Here is a 23378-nt window from a genome sequence, read left to right on the forward strand (position 1 = left end):
CACACCAAAGCCATCTAGCAGAGTTAAATTATTCTAGGGGAAGCTGTGTTTGGGACTGCCTGGGCTTAGTTCAGTTCCAACAGGGAGGGAGCCATGCGTGTGGCAAGCTCTCTTTGGGGAAGGGCTTTCTTCCTCTGCAGCCTCTACCTCGAGGGCTCATCAGGGTGGCATCCACAGCCTTGCCTCCATCCCCGCAGCGGGCTTCGTCGAAGGGCAAGCATTGCTCTCCCGTCCCTGCCACGACTTCTGAATTCCCGGCCAGGTCTTTAGCTCCGCTCAGAGACTTGACTCGGTAGATTCGCCGACTGTTGGTATCAGACACGTAGAGAGAGCCGGACACGGGGTTCACCGCCAGATAGTACTTGTGTGCTGGGTTGTTGCTTTAGGAGAGGAAGTACAGAGAGGAATGAGAAGGGGCTATGCAGCTGGCCTCCTGGATCAAAGAGATGACAAAAATCCCAGCAAGACTCTACCCACCTCTGCTGTCCTTCCACTTTAGTGAACTGGAAAGAATCTAACGTAGTAAGTTAGTGTTCTAACATGTCATGGCTCTTAGCTGCTTCTAATTGGACTTAAGCTCCTCACGCTATCAGAGAATGCATCGCTTTCCTTCATGCTAGAATACCATTGCTTCATTTAGCTGTTGCGAAAGATCTCACTCTGATACTGCTTTTGTGTTTGTGTCTTGTGGGTGCCAGCCTCCTTTCTTTACCCCGTGGGTTTACTATGTTTGCAAGTGGGGCTGAGGAACACTTCCACGGGACAATGTCCTCTTTTTTTTTTTTTTTTTTTTTTTGCAGTACGCGGGCCTCGCACTCACTGTTGTGGCCTCTCCCATTGCAGAGCACAGGCTCCGGATGCACAGGCTCAGCAGCCATGGCTCAGGGGCCCAGCCACTCCGTGGCATGTGGGATCTTCCCGGACCGGGGCACGAACCCGCGTCCCCTGCATCGGCAGGCGGACTCTCAACCACTGCGCCACCAGGGAAGCCCAACAATGTCCTCTTTTTAATCTATGCTTCCTCAGTGCCTCCAAGGTACTAGATCACGAATACTGGGCCAACCTGGAGTTTTCCTAACTTTGTGATGGGCGGCTCCCCAGAGCCATCCCCAGTCCTCAGCCTCAGACCTTCTCTACTGTTCCTCAGTTGTGGATATGAACAAAGTTGGTATCTTGTGTGATGACATGTGATATCTTGCCGATATCATGTCCAGAGTCTGAATTGTAAAGGAAGGAGATGTAGTTTTCAAATCTTGGGTAACAGTGAGGTCACAGGCATGGCCCAGGATCTGCCAGGACCCTAAGACACACTAGGAGAGAGAGACCTCAGGGTGGGGGAAATGAATTAGGAGAGCATGAAGCCTCAGAGACCTGGATCTCTTTCTCTGCCGTGCGTCCAGCTGTCCTGTGTGTTGCTGATGAGGACAGGGTAAGATCTGTAAACTTGGCTCAGGACTAAGACACAGGAAACTTTAAACTCAACTTGGACCCAGCTGGTGAACCGAGGGAAGTCTTTTGGCCACGATGGGTCCTAGATTCCTTATTGGGGTAATAAAGAAGTCAAATCAGAGCATCACTCATGACCCTTTTGGTTCAAACCCTACATTTTCATCCCTCTGCAGTGTCTGTCACTGGCTGGAGGTTGAGACCAGAATGGGTACTCATGCTATTCCCACATTGGTTATTAGCATCCCTGCCCCTAGGATGCAGGCAGCAGACGCCTCTCTGTCCTAGTGTGGGAGACTAGGTTTTGGTGCCACATGCCTAAAATGAGCGCAGGTCTTTCCCCCCCCTCCCCCAGTTATTTTTTAACTGTAGTTTGGAATTATGGGAAGAGAGGAGCTGGGAAAGGTGAAGGGAAGGTGAGGGCGATGGTAGTGCTGGATACGTCTGTCCTGTAGACAGTAGCTGGTAAATTACTAATGAAAACATCACCATTTGGGTTCTTCCCTGAGTTAAGCAAGAAAAGAACAAGGAAGCCATTTTTAGGAACAGTTTGTGTGTCGAGACTGTCTTTAATTCCAGCCTCTCCTCAGGTTGCTATTAAGGCATATCAACTAGAAGTCAAGGTCTTTCTAAAATTCCAGCCTAGATAACAGGTCTGGGAGAGTAGGCTACCTGGGTTCCTTTCCTTCCTTCCTTCTTCTTCTTTTTTTGGCTACTAAGTCTTGAGAGACTATCCATATATGCAAAACAAATTAGGGCAGAAAGGGAAAATTCATGCCATTTTCTAATTAGACGCTGTACTTTGTTACTGACCACACAGGAGCTGGTGCCATCATCAGAAGAATCAGGGCACTGCACACCTGTGCCTGTCTGTGAGCAAGATAATTAATTCCGGACTTTCTAGGGAGCCCAATTCAAGGAGGCTTTTCAAAATCTCTGGCAGAAGAGCAGCCAGTTGAGGGGGTGGGGTCAGTTCTTGCTGGGAGCCCATTCTTCCCAGGGCCTCATAACTCATTTCAATCAACATTCCTGCAGAGGAGCTCAGGGAGATGGATGGCCATGCTTTCACACTGGGGCTACGGCAAAGGTCAGATGGAGTACGGAAGTTTGAAGCGGGTGTCCTTCCGGGGCATTGCTGCCTTTTTAAATATTTGGCCCAATGGGGGTGTCTACAACCAGCCAATTTGGGCGTGCCTGAGATGGTGGAGGCAGAGGAGTCCTACACGTGGCTTTTGCACTGACTTTGATGATCTTGTACAGCTTTATTCTTTGTCTAATTTTGACCTAACATCACGCAGGAGCCTCTGCCAACTTCATTTCAAGGAGTGAAGAGAAGGATTCCCTTGAGTATTAAAATACATTGCTTTGCTTTTTCCTCCTCTTCCAAATAAAAAGAAGGTCCCTTTTCTTCTATTTTAGTGCAACCTGGAGTTTTCCTAACGTTGTAACAGGAAGCTCCCCAGAGCAACATGCACATATATGTGAATTGGACCAATATGGTTTAGGTGATAATCTCAGAGCAGTTGAATGACAAAGCCTACTTAGACAAAAAGTACTCAGTTCACACCCTTCATAATACTTAAAAGTGATCGAATTCCATGGCAATTTCCAATGCATCTGACTGTTGGATTCATTCTGACCAGCAGATTGGCAATTAACTTGTTTATTTTTTTTTCTTTTTTAAAGTGACCATATATCCAGGGGGAAAAAATCATTAAGGAGTTTGAAATTGAGTTTTTGACCCGTTTCCAGTTCATTAAAGCTTTTGTGAACCCAGTCCAGCATTTACAAAAGCCAGAAGTTTGCCTCAACTGTTTAGCCCAAGTATGGACCGCACTGAGCAGTCGGGATGAAAGTTTGCTGAGGGTTCATTACCTTGCACTTGCATCTTCCGGAAATTCTAACTACTGTCAGCTTATTTGGTTCCTTTTTGACTGAATTTCATAATTGCTAAAGCTTATCATATCCACAACACACAATTAGCACATAAAAAGTTACTATATTTGGTACATAAAAATATACAACATTACACAAGAAAGCACAAAACAAAAAGCAAACACAAGGATGCAAACGAACCATATCAAATTATATGGGAAAGACTTCTTCATCTTACCTATGTTTAAACTCTTTATTTCTTTAGAGAAAGAAAACAGAAGGAAAAAGAACAAACAGTTAGTGGAAGAACTGATGATAAAGCAAACATAACATTTTCGTTTCTTGCATAATGGGGCCCCCCAAAAGGCACTCTTTTTCTTTTTTTTTTTTTTTTTCCCTTCTAGCTGACAGCTCCCAGCACGATTATCTGGAAAGCTCCCCTGATCTTGGATTCCTCCCGACCATTGGAGAATCTAGGCAAGAAAGCTTGAATTCTCTGACCAGCAGTATGGCGTTACGTGACACAGGTGGCAACAGGTGAAACAGGCTAATGAAGGGATGGCACACAGGTTACCTCTTGAGTGCTAACATCTATCGATTGGTAATGGCTGCTGGGAGGGCGGGAGTGGAAGGATCCTGAAGCCAAAGTCAAGCTCAGCCGTCAAGAGTGCTGTGATGTCTTTGGAACATCCGCCTTGGTGTGGTGATGCCTGAACCACCTACTTGCCATTGGTGCATCACAGAGTCTGTACCACCCGAGAGAGAGAGCGGCCCTGCCCACAGCCAATTGCATTTGCCAAACACCCTGTTGAACCCTGAGAGTCTCAACCATCTCCTCGCTCTGCTCCTGGCCCCCTCCCCTCTCCCCGTCTCCCTCGCACGCGTGGGCCCCCAAGCCTGCATCCTTTCTTACAGATAACACCCATCAGTGAAAATCACAGGCGATACCATCCTCTCGTAATTGGAGCCAAAGACTCCAGGTAACATTCTTTTTTGGAAAACTAGTCAAAGTGTTGCTTCTGTTTTCTTTTAAGAATAAAAATACACGTCAGTTTCAACAGGAGAGTGGCTGAATCTTAAGGGCATTCAGGAGAAGAGGAGAGAGGCCAGGGCCTGAAACAGAGAAGTGCTCCCCACTCCCGAGGCTCCTAGGGCAACGGGGAAGAAACCCCCGACCCCTCTTTCCCTTCTAGCTAAGGGAGGAGGCTTCAGGGAAGGAACAAAGAGGGTTTAATGCCCTGATTCCTGCCTGGGTGCAGCTCAGGTCTCTGCCGGGGGCCATCATTAGTGGTGGGTTTGCACAGGGATTACATTTCTATATTTTACTCCAACATGTTAGTTTTTGCATTAAAAAAAAGTTAATTAAATGATGCTGATAACTCCTGAGCTCTGACTGACATAGTGCAATTTAAGATTCATTCTGCAAAGCCTGGTGTGTCAGGGTGGCAGCCAGGAATTCTCGCATCTATTTTATATTGCTTAATGAAAGTGAAATGTTATCTGCCACCAGTGGTAGTCATATTTGGCTCTTAATTATTGCAATATCAATTCCACTTTTTTTTTAGTCAAGATTTTGCGAAGACTGGTTGGGATTTGGGTCTGCAGACCTGACCTACTTCTTTGCTAAGAACATCTGCTTTAAGTTGATTAATATAATACCTGTGTTGGGGGAAGGAGAAGGCAGGGGGGACTAAGTCACTGAGACTGCAGAGTCCAAATGATCACGTAGATCTGAACTTTGGAGAAAGGCTGAGGTCACCGCTATTCCAGACCAGGGCCATTAGCAGAGTGGGTGCTTAGCAGGTAACAAACCCAAATAAGGCACCAGCGAGTCAGTCTATGTATTGGGTTGGCCAAAATGTTCGTTCAATTAATCAATCCTTTGTTCAATAAAGTTCTTGGTGAAAATGAAAAAGGTCTTTTATTTTTCTGAAAACCAAACGAACTTTTGGGCCAACCCAACAGAAGAGCATAGGTGCCCTACTTACAAGGGACAGGCCTAGGCTTTGCGTCCACGGCTTCAAAGAAACCAACCCTTTGAGGAAAAAGTGGTGTCTCAGATTCAAGAATTGAGGTGGGTTAGCTCTTCACACTGTGGAGTCTCAATGACTCCCCTGCAAAGCCTTCAGGGTATCTCCAAGCCTTCTCCGCTTGTCTCAGGGAGCTCTCAGCAGGCTGTCTTGTGATTTATGTGTGTGTGCTTGTCTTCCTAGCTTCATCGTGAACAGAAGTGAGTAGGTAAATCTGGACATGAATGACTCATCTCCATACGGCTGATTCTTAGTAGAGAGCCCTGGAGAGAGTAAGGGCTGGAAGAATGGGTTCTTGAGTGGAGGAAGGAATAGGCTGCTTCCCTTAGCGCTGCCAGACCCTGCCCTGGATGAGTTCCAATTCCTCACGTTCTGCTCAGAATCACAAAGCTGCAGTAAGTTGAGACTGTTGTCTCTTTCCATTCCCATTCTATCCCTCTGTGCCACAGAACAGGGTGGAGTTGGAGCGGCCACAGTTTTTGTTTGAATGTTTTAGTTCTAACTAAAGAGAAGTGAGTTGAAATAAATATAGTTCAGTTTTAGGCAGATGTGCTTATGCAGCTCATACATGGTCCTTCTACCATCTTTTTTTTTTTTTTTTTTTTTTGCGGTATGCGGGCCTCTCACTGTTGTGGCCTCTCCCGTTGTGGAGCACAGGCTCCGGACGCGCAGGCTCAGCGGCCATGGCTCACGGGCCCAGCCGCTCCGCGGCATGTGGGATCTTCCCGGACCGTGGCACGAACCCGTGTCCCCTGCATCGGCAGGTGGACTCTCAACCACTGCGGCACCAGGGAGGCTCTTCTACCACCTTTTAGATGGTTGCTAGCCATTCTGGTACTCACGGCTTTCAGGAATCCTCCTGCCCTACTGTGCCAACTCACCTAGCATCATAACAGAAAGTGGAGTGCTCAATGGAGAAGTCATATATCATGGAAGTGTAATAGTTAATTAACAACAAATTTTAGGTTATTTGTCTGGATTTTGTGATGTTTGCACTAGTTGTCAGACTTTCAAAATTTGCAATTTGTTTTGGTTTCTTTTCTTATCCTAAACAATAGTCAGTTTCATTCCAAAATTGCATAAGATTCAGGTCCCATGAAACCTGGGTACCTCCTTGGTGAAAGAGCTTTGAACACAGTGCCAAGAACTGTCCAAAATTTTATGGAACTATTGTTGTCATTGTTACTCTGGGTAGGTGCTGTGTTATATTTTGTTTCCTGACCTCCATGTTTATACCCTGACCTCACAGAGAAAGCATTCCTCTCTGACTACAATCTCATTCTCCTCCCTAATGTTCTACGTTGGCATTAAGCAGGGTCTGTTGGAGCTGTACTCTCAGGCAAAGCTGGCCTTTGGTGAAGCTTACTTTCAATTTCTGCTGCCCTTGCCCGCCTTCCTAGGCTCCCACTTCTCTTGCGTCTCTTCCCTCTCTAGCACTCACACATTTGGGCCAGACCATTCCCTCCCCTAAACATCCTCCCTGGTGCAATGATGCTGCTGACCTACCCCAATACCATCGTCAGAGTCTCAGCATGGGGAAGTGCTTTAGTTGGAAAAAAAGCGCAGTTCATATCATAATATAATTTTATAATGGGAAAATGAAAAGAAAATTAGAATTTCAAACATGAAGGAAAGTGTGAGAGTCTTATGTTTATGGAAAGGGGCCAAGTTAAGAAAAGGCAGAGAGACACTGTCCCGTCCGTTATCATTTACTGCCGCACACTGGGGTTCACGTCTTGAGATAGTCTCAAATGGGGGAGAGAGGAAAGCTTTTCCGCTGACCGAAGTTCACCCTAAGATGTGAGTGACTGACAGACTTACTCTATTCCCCAGGGCCTGGGTTTTCCAAGGACCATCTGAAGAGGGTGATAGTTATGAGAAGGGAAATGGGCTCCTAGAGGTGGGGTATCAGGCTTTCTGGGGAGGTGGGTGTTGAAAATGTCTTGAATGCCAGTGGAATTGGAGCTGGCAGGTGATAACCGGTTTACCTAGGAATAAGTCTCCTGCTACCATCAGAAGTTTTTCAAGCACATAGAACTCTGCCCCTGCATGTTTTGTTAGGCAAAGGAAGAAGCAAGGAAGAAGGAGAGTGAATATTTAAATAAAATTCAGGTTCGGAGGCTCAGCTCTGGGTTGGGTAAGTGAGACAGGGATGGGCACCGACTCCCGAAACTGGATCATTCAGCTGCCAACTCACAATGGAGAAAAGACAGAAGCACGACAGGTCTCTCCCTGCCGGCCCACGCGTCCCCACCTCCCCGCCCTTTGCTGGTTACTGTTTTGAAGAGAGGGGATTGACATCCCTTTGTTTTCAGGTATGTAGTGGGAAGAAAAGAGGAATCAAACCAGTGTTCTTGTTAAAGCTCAACTTCTAATCGCCTGGATACCTGGCTGATAAAACAAGAGCAAGTCCAAAGGCGGTTAAAAAGGGGGAAAAACAAAATCACACAGCCATGAAGGGGAATTGACAGTTACACTTCTCCGCAGCTGTCCTCAATGTCACCACGTGGGCCCTTAGCTTGTACCACTGATGTTGTGGCCCCTGCAACTTCAGAGACGTGGAATCAGGGACAAACTCCAACCAAACGGTGGATGCTGGTCTTTGTCCCCTTTAACTCAAGCAACATGTCTTGACCCCCTCCTGTGGGCCAGGCACTGCTCTGGGCATCAAGGGGCAAAGATGTCGGCTCTACAGAAGTTCACATCCTGGGGCCCTATAGACTTGCAGAAATAGCTAAAAAACAAGGCAGTCAATGGTGTCACCTTTGTGGAAAATTAGAGTTAAGTGGCCCAGGGGAGGGAGAGAATTATTTCTGCTTGGGGAGACTGGGCTTCATGGAAGAGCCCAGTCTTAAAGATGGAACTGATGTGGGAGATGAGGTAGAGAAGGTTATTTTAAGTAGAGTGAGTCAAGGTGTGGAGGCGGGGATGGGCAGGCAAGGGCTGATGTGGCTCTGAGCAGGAAGAGAGGTGACAAAGAAGCAAGGGCCAGATGTGGAGGGTGACAAATGCCAGATGAAATCATGCAGCCCTCATGGAAAAGCCCAGCGCTAGCTCCACCCCCTTCCCTGCCTGCTTTCAGGGCTCCCCACTGCCCAGAGGATGCCTACAAAGAAGATGCTTTACTAGGGTAAAAAAGGAAGTAAACATACTAGGAAAGGGACCTAGTTGGGGAGCTCTAGGAGGGTGGCTTGTCTGGTTGTCATTTTGACAGTCTGAGGATTATCCAGCCTCTTCCACTCTGAGTCCTCCTTCCTCTCACTGTTCGCCTTTCGGTGATTACACCCTCTTACTCTACCCCATGGCCTCCCCCTCTGTGTTTCCATGATGGTTGGTTGTTGGCTCTTCTAGAACACTCAGCTTGAATTGCCTTTCCTTGCCCAGGTCCCCATCTCTCACCCTCAAATGGGTGCTCTTTGAGCCTGGGATTCATCCCCCTTTGGACCCTCAGAGCCCAGCATGGGCCTGACCCACCCTAATGCCTGATAAACACATCCTGGATCACTGATGACTGAGGCTGGAACCTTCTTGGGTGGAAGCTGGGTTTTCTTCTCTCCTTTTATCCCTCCCAGTGCCTGGCACAGTATCAGCTCCTCAGAACACTCAGCATCACTTTCTGGTGGTCAGAGCACTGATCTCTCCCCCAGAAGGGGCCTCAGAGACACAAAATGTAGGTGCACCCTGTGACTTCTTCTAAGTCCTTCACTTGGCAGCTGAAGCTGCCTCAGAAAATACCACTGCCCATTTGGCTGCTCAGGTCAAAATCCTAGCATCACCCTGGATTCTCCTCTCCTCTCTCTTTTTTTCCCTCATTTTTTTTTACACCCTATAAACACAATTCCTATCAGATTTACTTAGAAAATATATCCCAATTGGAAGCTCCCCATCTCCCCTGCTATCACCCTAATCCATCTCACCATCACCCAAATCCTGGACAATTGCTACAGCTCCCAACTGTAGTCTTACACCCCAACAGTCCATTCTTCACCCAATAGCCAGAGTCCTCTTTAAAAAATGCAAATCAGATCATGTCAGCTCCACCCCCCTTCCTACTTCAAATTCCAATGGCTGTGCATTATATAATGGAAAAGAAAATGAAAAAGAATGCATATGTATGTATAACTGAATCACTTTGCTGTACAGCAGAAATTAACACAACACAGTAAATCAACGATACTTCAATAAAATAAATTTAAAAGCAGAATACGATTCACACGTGTCGACATGGTCATTCAGACCCTGAAGCGCTGGTCCCCTATCTACCTCTCTGCCCCACTCTGAGACACTCTCAGAAGTCCATACTGGACTTCCATCAGTCCCTTAAATAAGCAGGCTGTTTGCTGATGTTAGGGCTTTTGCACAACTTTTCTCTGCCTGGGATACTCTTCCCCAGGTCTTCACGTGGCTGATCTCATCATTCAGGTCCCACCTCAAATATCACCTAGTATGAGGGGTTTCTCTGACTTTACCTTACGAAGCTTCTTTCTCCCTCCTTCCCACCACCATGGCTCCTATTTCCTACCCCCTTAGAGTTTCCTTATGGCATTTGGTGCTTCCTGAAAATATTTTAATTTGTCCACATGATTTAGTTTGAAGTTCCCTATCAGGCCACAAACACAACTGAGGCTTTGCTTGTTCCTCTGTTTGTTTGTTTGTTTTTTTCCCTTTGCCAGACAGTTCTGCACATAGTATATATTTGCCTTGTTGAATGAATTATTTCCCTTATTTATAGACTGCATTTCTCCCTCTACTTACAGATCCCTCTCTAGGTTTGAGGGCCTAGAATCAACTTTCCTGAAAAGAGAGTTTCAAAGAGCTTTTGTCCAGCACAGAGACCTGGACTTCAGACTCAGTAGCTAACAATGGCCAGGAGGAATCTCCCAGGGGTGGCCAGAAGTTACCTAGCAAGGCCAATGCAGTACTTCTAAGTCAGATCCTAGTAAATGTGCACAGATATCCAGAAAATTCATAGAGAGCTAGCACATAGAAGTGCTCAATATAAATGCCTGAATTAATAAATGAATGTTAGAGGTTCTTAAACTTTGATGTGCATCAGAATCTTTTACAGAGCCTGTCAAAGAGAAAAGATGCCTTGGCCCTTCTCTAGACTTACTGAACCAGTGCCTCCAGGGGTGGGCTCCAGGAATCTGTATTTTTAAGAAGTGCCACTTTAGAAACCCGTGAAATGGACCATCAGCTTAAAGTAGTGATCCTCTCACTATTTAGTATGTATCAGATTCACATGTGAAGGTTTTATACAATATGGCTACCCAGGTCCCACCCCCAGCACCTTGACTGAAGGCTTTCTCCTTTGCTGTAAGGCAGGTGCCGACAACTGTACTAAATACACATGCAGTGTTTTATAGATACACAAAGCATTTCCCCTAGTCCTTATCTGATTCCAGGCCTAGGTTTTAAACCTCAGCCCATCACAAAGAATCTGTATTCTCTGAAGAACCCCACATGCGGCCACCATTTACCCAGGGAAATTTTGTAGCAGTGGGAGCAATAGGGCAAAAGAAGGTTTTCTGTGCAGTCACTTACCGTAACTCCAAGATGCTGGTCACGTTTCGGGAGGGAAAGATGCGCCGGATGTAATTGAAGTCACCAACGAAGAGGCTCCCATCGACTCCAACAGCCAGAGCTACTGGGGCTAGCAGCTTGTTGCCTTCAGCAAGGCCGTTGCAGCTGGGACAGGAGATGCTCCGACGGCGGCCATTGCCCATGATGCTGGTGATGATGGCGGGCTGCTGGGTCAGGAACTGGTTCTCCCCAGTGCCCTTGTGTAGGATTCCTGGGGCAGGGGCAGTAAACGGGGGCAGTTACTGCAGCCCTCTGGGGAGGACACTTCTATCGGCTTACTGAGGATGAGGGGACGTGACAGAGGGAAGAGACACAGTAGGAAATGACAACTTTGGGGAGCCCCCCAACTTCCTCATGATGCTGAGAGAGCTGTCATAGGATAGGGAAACCCCAAGGCCATGGTACAGGGTAAGGTAACATTTGTAGAGATCACTGAAGAAGAACTGTGAGGTACACTAAGGTGGATGGGCTGGAAAAAACAGCTCAACGTTCCTTGACATTTAAAAGGAGAAGGTGGTAAAACCTATGAGTATTTTGGTCATTTGATGAAAAAGAGCTATGGGAAGGGGAGGGGGATACCACTTAAATGTCAAGGCTGGAGAGAAGGTTCCAGAGGCAAGACTAGGCCGTATTTGGGAAAAGGAAATGTGCTCACATACCACTTTTAACGTTGAGGATGTGATGTTTGTCCAGGGACCAGCCCCCAAGGTTGGAAGGGTCCAGCTCAAATCCCTGAAGGAGGGCTGTCCTTTTCTCCCACAGGATGAGACTGGGGCAGGTCTCATATTCAAACCCGACAGACACTGAAAGATAAAAGGGGGTGGGGCAGAGTGGGAGATGAGAGAGTTTCCTTGATTACTCCAGAGCCCTCCAGCAGGAATGAGAAACTTGTGCTCATGGTAATACAGATTCAGCTCAAAAAACTCACTCGAGGCAGGCTGATTGCTTTTCTCCTTGTGATTCCATACAATATTAAATTCAAATTTCAAGCTGAACTCAACCTTGAAACTTTACACAGTAGTAGTCTGTGGGGATGGAAAGAACTTTCCAGTGAACAGTTGGTTTTCAAAAATGACCCCAGTGATGGGGAAGGAAGAGATGAATCATTTAGAAACTGAATACAACGCTCCTTTACAGACGGACAGGAGACCGTTTCCCTCAGCCTGCTGTTCAGGGCCTGCATTCGCTATATTGTGTGTTATTTATTTTCACTCACTAGGAGAAAGACCTATGGAAGCTTTGTGGCTCATTTATAAGGAGATTCTGGAGGCAACAGCTTGTGTTAGCTGAGGCACTTTGTACATTCACTGAGGATTCCAGAGAGTTCCAAGTGAGGCAGGCATGGGGACACAGCCTGCCAATTATGTGGCAATTCAGTGGGGAACAGAATCCAAAAACTATAAAAATCCTGCATTTGCCACATGGACAAATAGGAGAGAGGGGTGGGAGAAGAAGGATTTTAGCCCCAATTCTGTTCCAGCTCACACTTCCTCGTGGCTCCATCTCCCCCGTGTGTAAAACAGAGCAAGTGAAGCCTCAGTTTCTCAGAGAGATGTCGTGAGGATAGAGGAGACAAAATGCCGACGTGCCATACATTTTTAATTGGAATGCCACTTTAGAAACATGAGGCATTGTTATTATGGCTGTTCCTTCTACATTAAATTCTTAACTATGTGTGTCACCTTTGGGGATTCTCCACAGCTTTTTTTTTTTTTTTTTTTTTTTTTTGCAGTACGCGGGCCTCTCACTGTTGTGGCCTCTCCCGTTGCGGAGCACAGGCTCCGGACGCGCAGGCTCAGTGGCCATGGCTCACGGGCCCAGCCGCTCCGTGGCATGTGGGATCTTCCCGGACCGGGGCACGAACTCGTGTCCCCTGCATCGGCAGGCAGACTCTCAACCGCTGCGCCACCAGGGAAGCCCTCCACAGCTTCTTTTAAATCCTGAGATATGGGAGTGTTGAAATGAAGGAAAGATACATTTTATCTTTTAAAAAAGCCCATGTATGTACTGGCTTGGCCTCTGAAAATTCCAAGGAACAATGACCAACACAGTAGCAAAGAGAAGTGCTAGTGCCTGGTTTGTGGCCTTGAAATATTATTTCTCATTAACAGGAATCAGGGCTCCTTGAAGAAACGGCTGGAACAAGAAATGAACAATAGAAGACCAGGCGATTTTATCACACCAGATAGCAAGGAAGGAAATAAAATCTACTAGGGCCACGTCAAAAGAATTTGGGAATCAGCTTGAAGAAGCTTCCACTGACCAAAGATGAGACAATTTGACTATGAGGAAAGATAATAACTTCAATGGATATATTAGAGGTATTTCATCCTGTGAGTTCACAATGGTATTTAAAAACACTGATTTGCCACCAGTAGAGGATGTGAGAGAGCCAACTTATTATGTTGAAAACTGGTAAATAAAGGGAAAGAATCAAGCATTTATCCTATCTTTCTTATTTGAACTGTACCTCAAATAACCAAGTAGTTAATGAGAAAGTATCTCTATATAAAAGTATTCTAGCTAGTAAATAATAAAGAAGCAATGACAGAATTAAAATATCATTTTGCAATCCCTAATGACCTAATGAATCTAGGCAATGAGCATCAATGCCGCTGAAATCACAAAAGAATAGATAAGCTGACATTAGTCACCTCCAGACAGAAGAAGACAGAACCATCTATCAAGCTGTCTTGTTAAAAAAAAAAAATCAAAGAATAAAATACTTAGGAAGAAATTTAACCAAGGAGGTGAAAGACCTGTACACTGAAAATGACAAGAAAGTGATGAAAGAAACTGGAGAAGACACAAATAAATGGAAAGATACTCCATGCTCATGGATTAGAAGAATTAATATTGTTAAAATGTCCATACTACCCAAAGCAAAGTACAGATTCAATGTCATCCCTATCAAAATTCCAATGTTATTTTTTCACAGAAATAGAAAAATCACCCCTAAAATCTGTATGGAACCACAAAACCCTGAACTGTCAAAGCTATCTTGAGAAGAAGAACAAAGCTAGAGGCATCACACGCTCAGATTTCAAACTATATTACATGGCTATAGTAACCAAAACAGTATGGTGTTGGCATGAAAACAGACACAAATCAATGGAATAGATTAGAGAGTCCAGAAATAAACCCAAGCATACATAGTCTATTAATTTATGACAAAGGAGCCAAGAATATACAATGGGCAAAGGGCACTCTCTTCAATAAATGGGTTGGGAAAGCTGGAGAGCCACATGTGAAAAAAAAAAAAAAAAGAAATTGTACCACTCTATGCCACTCACAAAATGAACTCAAATGGATTAAAAGCTTGAATGTAAGACCTAAAACCATAGAACTCCTAGAAGAAAACATAGGCAATAAGCTCCTTAACATCAGTCATTGCAATGATTTTTTGAATTTGACACCCAAAGCAAAGGAAACTAAAGCAAAAAGGAACAGGTGAGACTACATCAAACTAAAAAGCTTCTGCACAGCAAAGGAAACCATCCATAAAATGATAAGGAAACCTACTGAATGAGAGAAAATATTTGCAAATCATATATCTGATAAGGGGCTAACGTCCAAAGTATATAAAGAACTCACACCACTTGACAGCCAAAAACCAAAGAATGCAATTAAAAAATGGGCAAAGGAACTGAACAGACATCTATCCAAAGAAGACATACACAAGGCCAATGGTACGTGAAAAGATGCTCAGCATCACTAATCTTCAGGGAAATGCAAATCAAACCTATGATGAAATATCACCTCATGCCTGTCAGAATGGCTATCATCAAAAAGAGGATGTGGAGAAAAGGAACGCTTGTGCACTGTTGGTGGGAATGTAAACTGGTGCAGCCATTATGGAAAACAGTATGGACGTTTCTCAAAAACTTAAAAATAAAACTACCATAGGACCCAGCAATTCCACTTCTTGGTATCTATCTGGAGGAAACAAAAACATCAACAGTGAAAAGATATATGCACCCCTATATTCGTTGCAGCATTACTTACAATAGCTAAGATATAGAAACAACCAAGGTGTCCATCGACAGATGAATGGATAAAAATGATGTGATATACAATCAATGAAATATTATTCAGCCGTAAAAAAGAATGAAATCTTGCCATTTGTGACAATATGAATAGACTTTGAGGGCATTATGTTAAGTGAAATAAGTCAGATAAAGAAAGACAAATACTGTATAATCTCACCTATATGTGGATCTAAAAATCTGTGTAAATAGGAATATCATTTGCTCTAAATGCCTCAATGTTTTATTGTGATAAATAGTACATTTGGGGGACTTCCCTCGTGGCGCAGTGGTTAAGAATCCACCTGCCAATTCAGGAGACACGGGTTTGAGCCCTGGTCCGGGAAGATCCCACATGCCACAGAGCAACTAAGCCCATGCACCACAACTACTGAGCCTGCACTCTAGAGCCTGTGAACCACAGCTACTGAAGCCCGCGCGCCTAGAGCCTGTGCTCCACAACAAAGAAGCTGCCACAGTGAGAAGCCTGTGCACTGCAGTGAAGAGTAGCCCCCGCTCACCACAACTAGAGAAAGCCCGCATGCACCAACGAAGACCCAATGCAGCCAAAAATTAATTAATTAATTAATTAAAAAATTTTTGGTGAAATCTAAGTAATGCTTTTAAAGTGTTTATGAAACAAAGATGATCATAAGCGGAATAAAAAATAATAAAAACAAACAAAACAAAAAACAAAAAGCCAAGCTCATGTACAGGGAAAAGATTTGTGGTTGCCAGAGGCAGGGGCTGGGTGGACCAAACAGGTGAAGAAAGTCAAAAGATACAAACTTTCAGTTAAAAAATAAATGAGTCATGGGGATGTGATATACAACATGGTAACTATAATTAGTAATGCCGTACTGTACATTTAAAAGTTACTAAGAGAGTAGATCTTAAAAGTTCTCATCACCAGAAAACAATTTTGTAACTATGTATGGTGACAGATGTTAACTAGATCTACTGTAGTCATCATTTTGCAATATATACAAATATCAAATCATTATGTTGTATACATTATATGTCAGTTATACCTCAAAAAAGTTGGTATAGATAAAATATCAAACTTGAACCTAGAAAGCCTCAAGGTCCAACTATCAATTTATAGGAGATATAGGACAGAGGCCTATGTTAAATAGCCACAGGTGTGCAATCAGAAAACAAACCAGACTATGGTAAATGCTACAGGCAAACAATAAAGTTTCTTCAACAAATAAATCATAAAACCTAAAAAAAGAGGTTGAAATGGAAGGAGAAACCATAGATTAAAATAATTGAAGAGAAATCAACCAGTTGCACAAGGTGGATCTCATCTGGATTCATAGTAAGTACAGGTAAAAATCTATAGTAATTACACAAAGGAACATGAGAGAAAGTCAAAGTAACTAATATGAAAGACAGCAAAAAGAGAAAGAAGGAACAATGGATAACAGAAGGGCCAGAAAACAAAGAATAAAATGACAACACTAAGTCCCTATTATTAATTAGTTTAAACGTAAACAGATTAAATTCTCCAATCAAAAGACATGAAATGGCTGAATGAATAAAACCAACCAGAGCCAATGTTATGATGCCAATAAGAGACTCACTATAGCCATAAGGACCCATATGGACTGAGAATGAAGGGATGGAAAAAGGCATTGCAAACTTTCAAGCAAATGGTAATCCCATCCCCTCCAAAAAGCAGGGGTAGCTATATTTATATCAGACAAAATAGACTTCAAACTAAAAGTGTTAAAAAGAGACAAAGAAGGCCATTATATAATGGTAAAGTGGTAGATACATCAAGAAGATATAACAATTATAAATATTTATGCACCCAACAGTGGAGCATGTAAATATATAAAGCACAAACTAGCAGAGCTAAAAGAAGAAATAAACCATGATAGGATAAAGTTGGGGACTTGAATATCCCACTCTCAAAAATGGACAGATCATCCAGACAGAAAGTCATATAAAGGAAACAGAGGATTTCTACAACATTATAGACCAAATGGACCTAACAAACATACATAGAACATTCTATCCAACAATGGCAGAAGTGTACGTGGAACATTTTCTAGGACAGACCATATGTTAGGCCACAAAACAAGTCTTAGCAAATTCAGGAAGATTAAAATCATACAAAATATCTTCTCTGACCACAATGCCATGAAACTAGAACTCAATAACAAGAGGAAAACTGGAAAATTCAAAAATATATGGAAATTAAAAAACACTCTCCTGAATAACCAATAGATTAAGGAAGAAACCAAAGGGGAAATAGAAAGAGACAAATTAAAATGGAAACACAAATACCAGAACTTCTGGGATGCATTAAAAGCCAGTTCTAAGAGGGAAGTTCATAGCAATAAGCACCTACATTAAGGAAGATCCCAAATAAACAATCTAATGTTGTGCCTTAAGGAACTAGAAAAAGAAGAACAAACTGAGCCCAAAGTTAGCAGAATAAAGGAAATAATAAATATTGCAGCATACATGAATAAAATAGAAAAGAGAAACAATAGAAAAGGTTAAACAAACAAAGAGTTGGTTCTTTAAAAAGAAAAACAAAATTGACAAACCCTTAATTAGACTACCTAGGGAAAAAACAGAGAGGACCCAAATAAACAAAATTATGAATGAATAAGGACACATTATTTAATAATTTATACTAGGACTCCTGGGGAAGATGGCGGAAGAGTAAGACGTGGAGATCACCTTCCTCCCCACAGATACACCAGAAATACAGCTACACGTGGAACAACTCCTACAGAGCACCTACTGAACGCTGGCAGAAGACCTCAGACCTCCCAAAAGGCAAGAAACTCCCCACATACCTGGGTAGGGCAAAGCGGAGACATTCCCACACAGAGGATCGGTGCCGAGCGGCACTCACCAGCCCGAGAGGCCTGTCTGCTCGCCCGCCGGGGCGGGCGGCGCTGGGAGCTGAGGCTCGGGCTTCAGTCGGAGCGCAGGGAGAGGACTGGGGCTGGTGGCGTGAACACAGCCTGAAGGGGTTAATGCGCCACAGCTAGGCGGGAGGGAGTCCGGGAAAAAGTCTGGACCTGCCGAAGAGGCAAGAGACGTTTTCTTCCCACTTTGTTTCCTGGTGCGCGAGGAGAGGGGATTAAGAGCGCTGCTTAAAGGAGCTCCAGAGACGGGCGCGAGCCACGGCTGAAAGCGCGGACCCCAGAGACGGGCGTGGGACGCTGGGGCTGCTGCTGCCGCCACCAAGAAGCCTGTGTGCGAGCACAGGTCACTATTCACACCTAGCCTGTGCAGCCTGTCACTGCCGGTGTCCCGGGATCCAGGGACGGCTTCCCCGGGAGAGCACACGGCGCGCCTCGGGCTAGTGCAACGTCACGCCGGCCTCTGCCGCTGCAGGCTCGCCCCGCACTCTGTGCCCCTCCCTCCCCCCGGCCTGAGTGAACCAGAGTGCCCGAAGCGGCTGCTCCTTTAACCCTGTCCTGTCTGAGCAAAGAACAGACGCCCTCCGGCGACCTACACGCAGAGGCGGGGCCAAATCCAAAGCTGAGACCCGGGAGCTGTGAGAACAAAGAAGAGAAAGGGAAACCTCTCCCAGCAGCCTCAAAAGCAGCGGATTAAAGCTCCACAATCAACTTCATGTACCCTGCATCTGTGGAATACATGAATAGACAATGAATCATCCCAAATTGAGGAGCCAGGAGTCAGTGCTGTGCCCCTGAGGTGGGAGAGCCAACTTCAGGACCCTGGTCCACAAGAGACCTCCCAGCTCCACATAATATCAAACGGCGAAAATCTTCCAGAGATCTCCATCTCAACAGCAGCACCCAGCTTCACTCAACGACCAGCAAGCTACAGTGCTGGACACCCTATGCCAAACAACTAGCAAGACAGGAACACAACGCCATCCATTAGCAGAGAGGCTGCCTAAAATCATAAAAAGTCCACAGACACCCCAAAACACACCACCAGACGTGGACCTGCCCACCAGAAAGACAAGATCCAGCCTCATCCACCAGAACACAGGCACCAGTCCCCTCCACCAGGAAGCCTACACAACCCACTGAACCAACCTTAGCCACTGGGGGCAGACACCAAAAACAACGGGAACTACGAACCTGCAGCCTGCAAAAAGGAGACCCCAAACACAGTAAGATAAGCAAAATGAGAAGACAGAAAAACACACAGCAGGAGAAGGAGCAAGATAAAAACCCACCAGACCTAACAAATGAAGAGGAAATAGGCAGTCTACCTGAAAAAGAATTCAGAATAATGATAGTAAAGATGATCCAAAATCTTGGAAATAGAATAGACAAAATGCAAGAAACAGTTAACAAGGACCTAGAAGAACTAAAGACGAATCAAGCAACGATTAAAAACACAATAAATGAAATGAAAAATACTCTAGATGGGATCAACAGCTGAATAACTGAGGCAGAAGAACGGATAAGTGAGGTGGAAGATAAAATAGTGGAAATAACTACTGCAGAGCAGAAGAAAGAAAAAAGAATGAAAAGAACAGAGGACAGTCTCAGACACCTGGGACAACATTAAATGCACCAACATTCGAATTATAGGGGTTCCAGAAGAAGAAGAGAAAAAGAAAGGGACTGAGAAAATATTTGAAGAGATTATAGTTGAAAACTTCCCTAATATGGGAAAAGAAATAGTCAGTCAAGTCCAGGAGGCACAGAGAGTCCCATACAGGATAAATCCAAGGAGAAATATGCCAAGACACATATTAATCAAACCGTCAAAAATTAAAAACAAAGAAAACATATTAAAAGCAGCAAGGCAAAAACAACAAATAACACACAAGGGAATCCCCATAAGGTTAACAGCTGATCTTTCATCAGAAACTCTGCAAGGCAGAAGGGACTAGCAGGACATATTTAAAGTGATGAAGGAGAGAAACCTGCAACCAAGATTACTCTACCCAGCAAGGATCTCATTCAGATTTGATGGAGAAATTAAAACGTTTACAGACAAGCAAAAGCTGAGAGAGTTCAGCACCACCAAACCAGCTTTACAACAAATGCTAAAGGAACTTCTCTAGGCAAGAAACACAACAGAAGGAAAAGACCTACAATAACGAACCCAAAACAATTAAGAAAATGGGAATAGGAACATACATATCGATAATTACCTTAAATGTAAATGGACTAAATGCTCCCACCAAAAGACACAGATTGGCTGAATGGATACAAAAACAAGACCCATATATATGCTGTCTACAAGAGACCCACTTCAGACCTAGAGACACATACAGACTGAAAGTAAGGGGATGGAAAAAGATATTCCATGCAAATGGAAACCAAAAGAAAGCTGGAGTAGCAATTCTCATATCAGACAAAATAGACTTTAAAATAAAGACTACTAGAAGAGACAAAGAAGGACACTACATAATGATCAACGGATCGATCCAAGAAGAACATATAGCAATTGTAAATATTTATGCACCCAACATAGGAGCACCTCAATACATAAGGCAAATACTAACAGCCATAAAAGGGGAAATCGACAGTAACACATTCACAGTAGGGGACTTTAACACCCCACTTTCACCAATGGACAGATCATCCAAAATGAAAATAAATAAGGAAACACAAGCTTTAAATGATACATTAAACAAGATGGACTTAATTGATATTTATAGGACATTCCATCCAAAAACAACAGAATACACATTTTTCTCAAGTGCTCATGGAACATTCTCCAGGATAGATCATATCTTGGGTCACAAATCAAGCCTTGGTAAATTTAAGAAAATTGAAATTGTATCAGGTATCTTTTCCGACCACAATGCTATGAGACTAGATATCAATTACAGGAAAAGATCTGTAAAAAATACAAACACATGGAGGCTAAACAATACACTACTTAATAACGAAGTGATCACTGAAGAAATCAAAGGGGAAATTTAAAAATACCTAGAAACAAATGACAATGGAGACACGACGACCCAAAACCTATGGGATGCAGCAAAAGCAGTTCTAAGAGGGAAGTTTATAGCAATACAATCCCACCTTAAGAAACAGGAAACATCTCGAATAAACAACCTAACCTTGCACCTAAAGCAATTAGAGAAAGAAGAACAAAAACACCCCAAAGTTGGCAGAAGGAAAGAAATCATAAAAATCAGATCAGAAATAAATGAAAAAGAAATGAAGGAAACGATAGCAAAGATCAATAAAACTAAAAGCTGGTTCTTTGAGAAGATAAACAAAATTGATCAACCATTAGCCAGACTCATCAAGAAAAAAAAGGGAGAAGACTCAAATCAATAGAATTAGAAATGAAAAAGGAGAAGTAACAACTGACACTGCAGAAATACAAAAGATCATGAGAGGTTACTACAAGCAACTCTATGCCAATAAAATGGACAAGCTGGAAGAAATGGACAAATTCTTAGAAATGCACAACTGGCCAAGACTGAATCAGGAAGAAATAGAAAATATAAACAGACCAATCACAAGTACTGAAATTGAAACTGTGATAAAAAATCTTCCAACAAACAAAAGCCCAGGACCAGATGGCTTCACAGGCGAATTCTATCAAACATTTAGAGAAGAGCTAACACCTATCCTTCTCAAACTCTTCCAAAATATAGCAGAGGGAGGAACACTCCCAAACTCATTCTGCGAGGGCACCATCACCTTGATACCAAAACCAGACAAGGATGTCACAAAGAAAGAAAACTATAGGCCAATATCACTGATGAACTTAGATGCAAAAATCCTCAACAAAATACTAGCAAACAGAATCCAACAGCACATTAAAAGGCTCATACACCATGATCAAGTGGGGTTTATTCCAGGAATGCAAGGATTCTTCAATATACACAAGTCAATCAACGTGATACACCATATTAACAAATTGAAGGAGAAAAACCATATGATCATCTCAATAGATGCAGAGAAAGCTTTCGACAAAATTAAACACCCATTTATCATAAAAACACTGCAGAAAGTAGGCATAGAGGGAACTTTCCTCAACATCATAAAGGCCATATATGACAAACCCACAGCCAACATCATCCTCAATGGTGAAAAACTGAAACCATTTCCACTAAGATCAGGAACAAGACAAGGCTGCCCACTCTCACCACTCTTATTCAACATGGTTTTGGAAGTTTTAGCCACAGCAATCAGAGAAGAAAAGGAAATAAAAGGAATCCAAATCGGAAAAGAAGAAGTAAAGCTGTCACTGTTTGCAGATGACATGATACTATACATAGAGAATCCTAAAGATGCTACCAGAAAACTACTAGAGCTAATCAATGAATTTGGTAAAGTAGCAGGATACAAAATTAATGCACAGAAATCTCTGGCATTCCTATATACTAATGATGAAAATACTGAAAGTGAAATCAAGAAAACACTCCCATTTACCATTGCAACAAAAAGAATAAAATATCTAGGAATAAACCTACCTAAGGAGACAAAAGACCTGTATGCAGAAAGTTATAAGACACTGATGAAAGAAATTAAAGATGATACAAATAGATGGAGAGATATACCATGTTCTTGGATTGGAAGAATCAACATCGTGAATATGACTCTACTACCCAAAGCAATCTACAGATTCAATGCAATCCCTATCAAACTACCACTGGCAGTTTTCACAGAACTAGAACAAAAAATTTCAAAATTTGTTTGGAAACACAAAAGACCCCGAATAGCCAAAGCAATCTTGAGAACGAAAAATGGAGCTGGAGGAATCAGGCTCCCTGACTTCAGACTGTACTACAAAGCTACAGTAATCAAGACAGTGTGGTACTGGCACAAAAACAGAAAGATAGATCAATGGAACAGGATAGAAAGCCCAGAGATAAACCCACGCACATACGGTCAACTTATCTTTGATAAAGGAGGCAGGAATGTACAGTGGAGAAAGGACCGTCTCTTCAATAAGTGGTGCTGGGAAAACTGGACAGGGACATGTAAAAGTATGAGATTAGATCACTCCCTAACACCATACACAAAAATAAGCTCAAAATGGATTAAAGACCTAAATGTAAGGCCAGACACTATCAAGCTCTTAGAGGAAAACATAGGCAGAACACTCTATGACATAAATCACAGCAAGATCCTTTTTGAGCCACCTCCTAGAGAAATGGAAATAAAAACAAAAATAAACACATGGGACCTAATGAAACTTAAAAGCTTTTGCACAGCAAAGGAAACCATAAACAAGACCAAAAGACAACTCTTAGAATGGGAGAAAATATTTGCAAATGAAGCAACTGACAAAGGATTAATCTCCAATATTTGTAAGCAGCTCATGCAGCTCAATAACAAAGAAACAAACAACCCAATCCAAAAATGGGCAGAAGACCGAAATAGACATTTCTCCACAGAAGATATACAGACTGCCAACAAACACATGAAAGGATGCTCAACATCTTTACTCATTAGAGAAATGCAAATCAAAACTACAATGAGATATCATCTCA

General features: G+C 43.3%; 1 protein-coding gene across 11 annotated transcripts in view; it reads right to left on the reverse strand.

The window, feature by feature from the left end:
• The window catches only part of TENM2 (teneurin transmembrane protein 2), a 536125-nt gene that overhangs the window by 70364 nt on the left and 442383 nt on the right, over positions 1 to 23378 (reverse strand). For 8 of the 11 annotated variants that reach the window (XM_081231705.1, XM_081231704.1, XM_081231706.1 and 5 more), the window contains 4 exons: positions 11594 to 11737; positions 10896 to 11145; positions 3560 to 3580; positions 148 to 380 (listed from right to left, as the gene is read on the reverse strand). In XM_081231705.1, coding sequence (XP_081087831.1) covers positions 148 to 380; positions 3560 to 3580; positions 10896 to 11145; positions 11594 to 11737 — 648 coding nt within the window. The remainder of the gene's footprint in view (positions 1 to 147; positions 381 to 3559; positions 3581 to 10895; positions 11146 to 11593; positions 11738 to 23378) is intronic. The other 3 variants (XM_081231698.1, XM_081231703.1, XM_081231700.1) reach the window with 1 other exon arrangement.

This window comes from Mesoplodon bidens, assembly GCF_964165515.1.
Source record: "Mesoplodon bidens genome assembly, chromosome: 4".
Lineage (NCBI taxonomy): Eukaryota > Metazoa > Chordata > Mammalia > Artiodactyla > Ziphiidae > Mesoplodon > Mesoplodon bidens.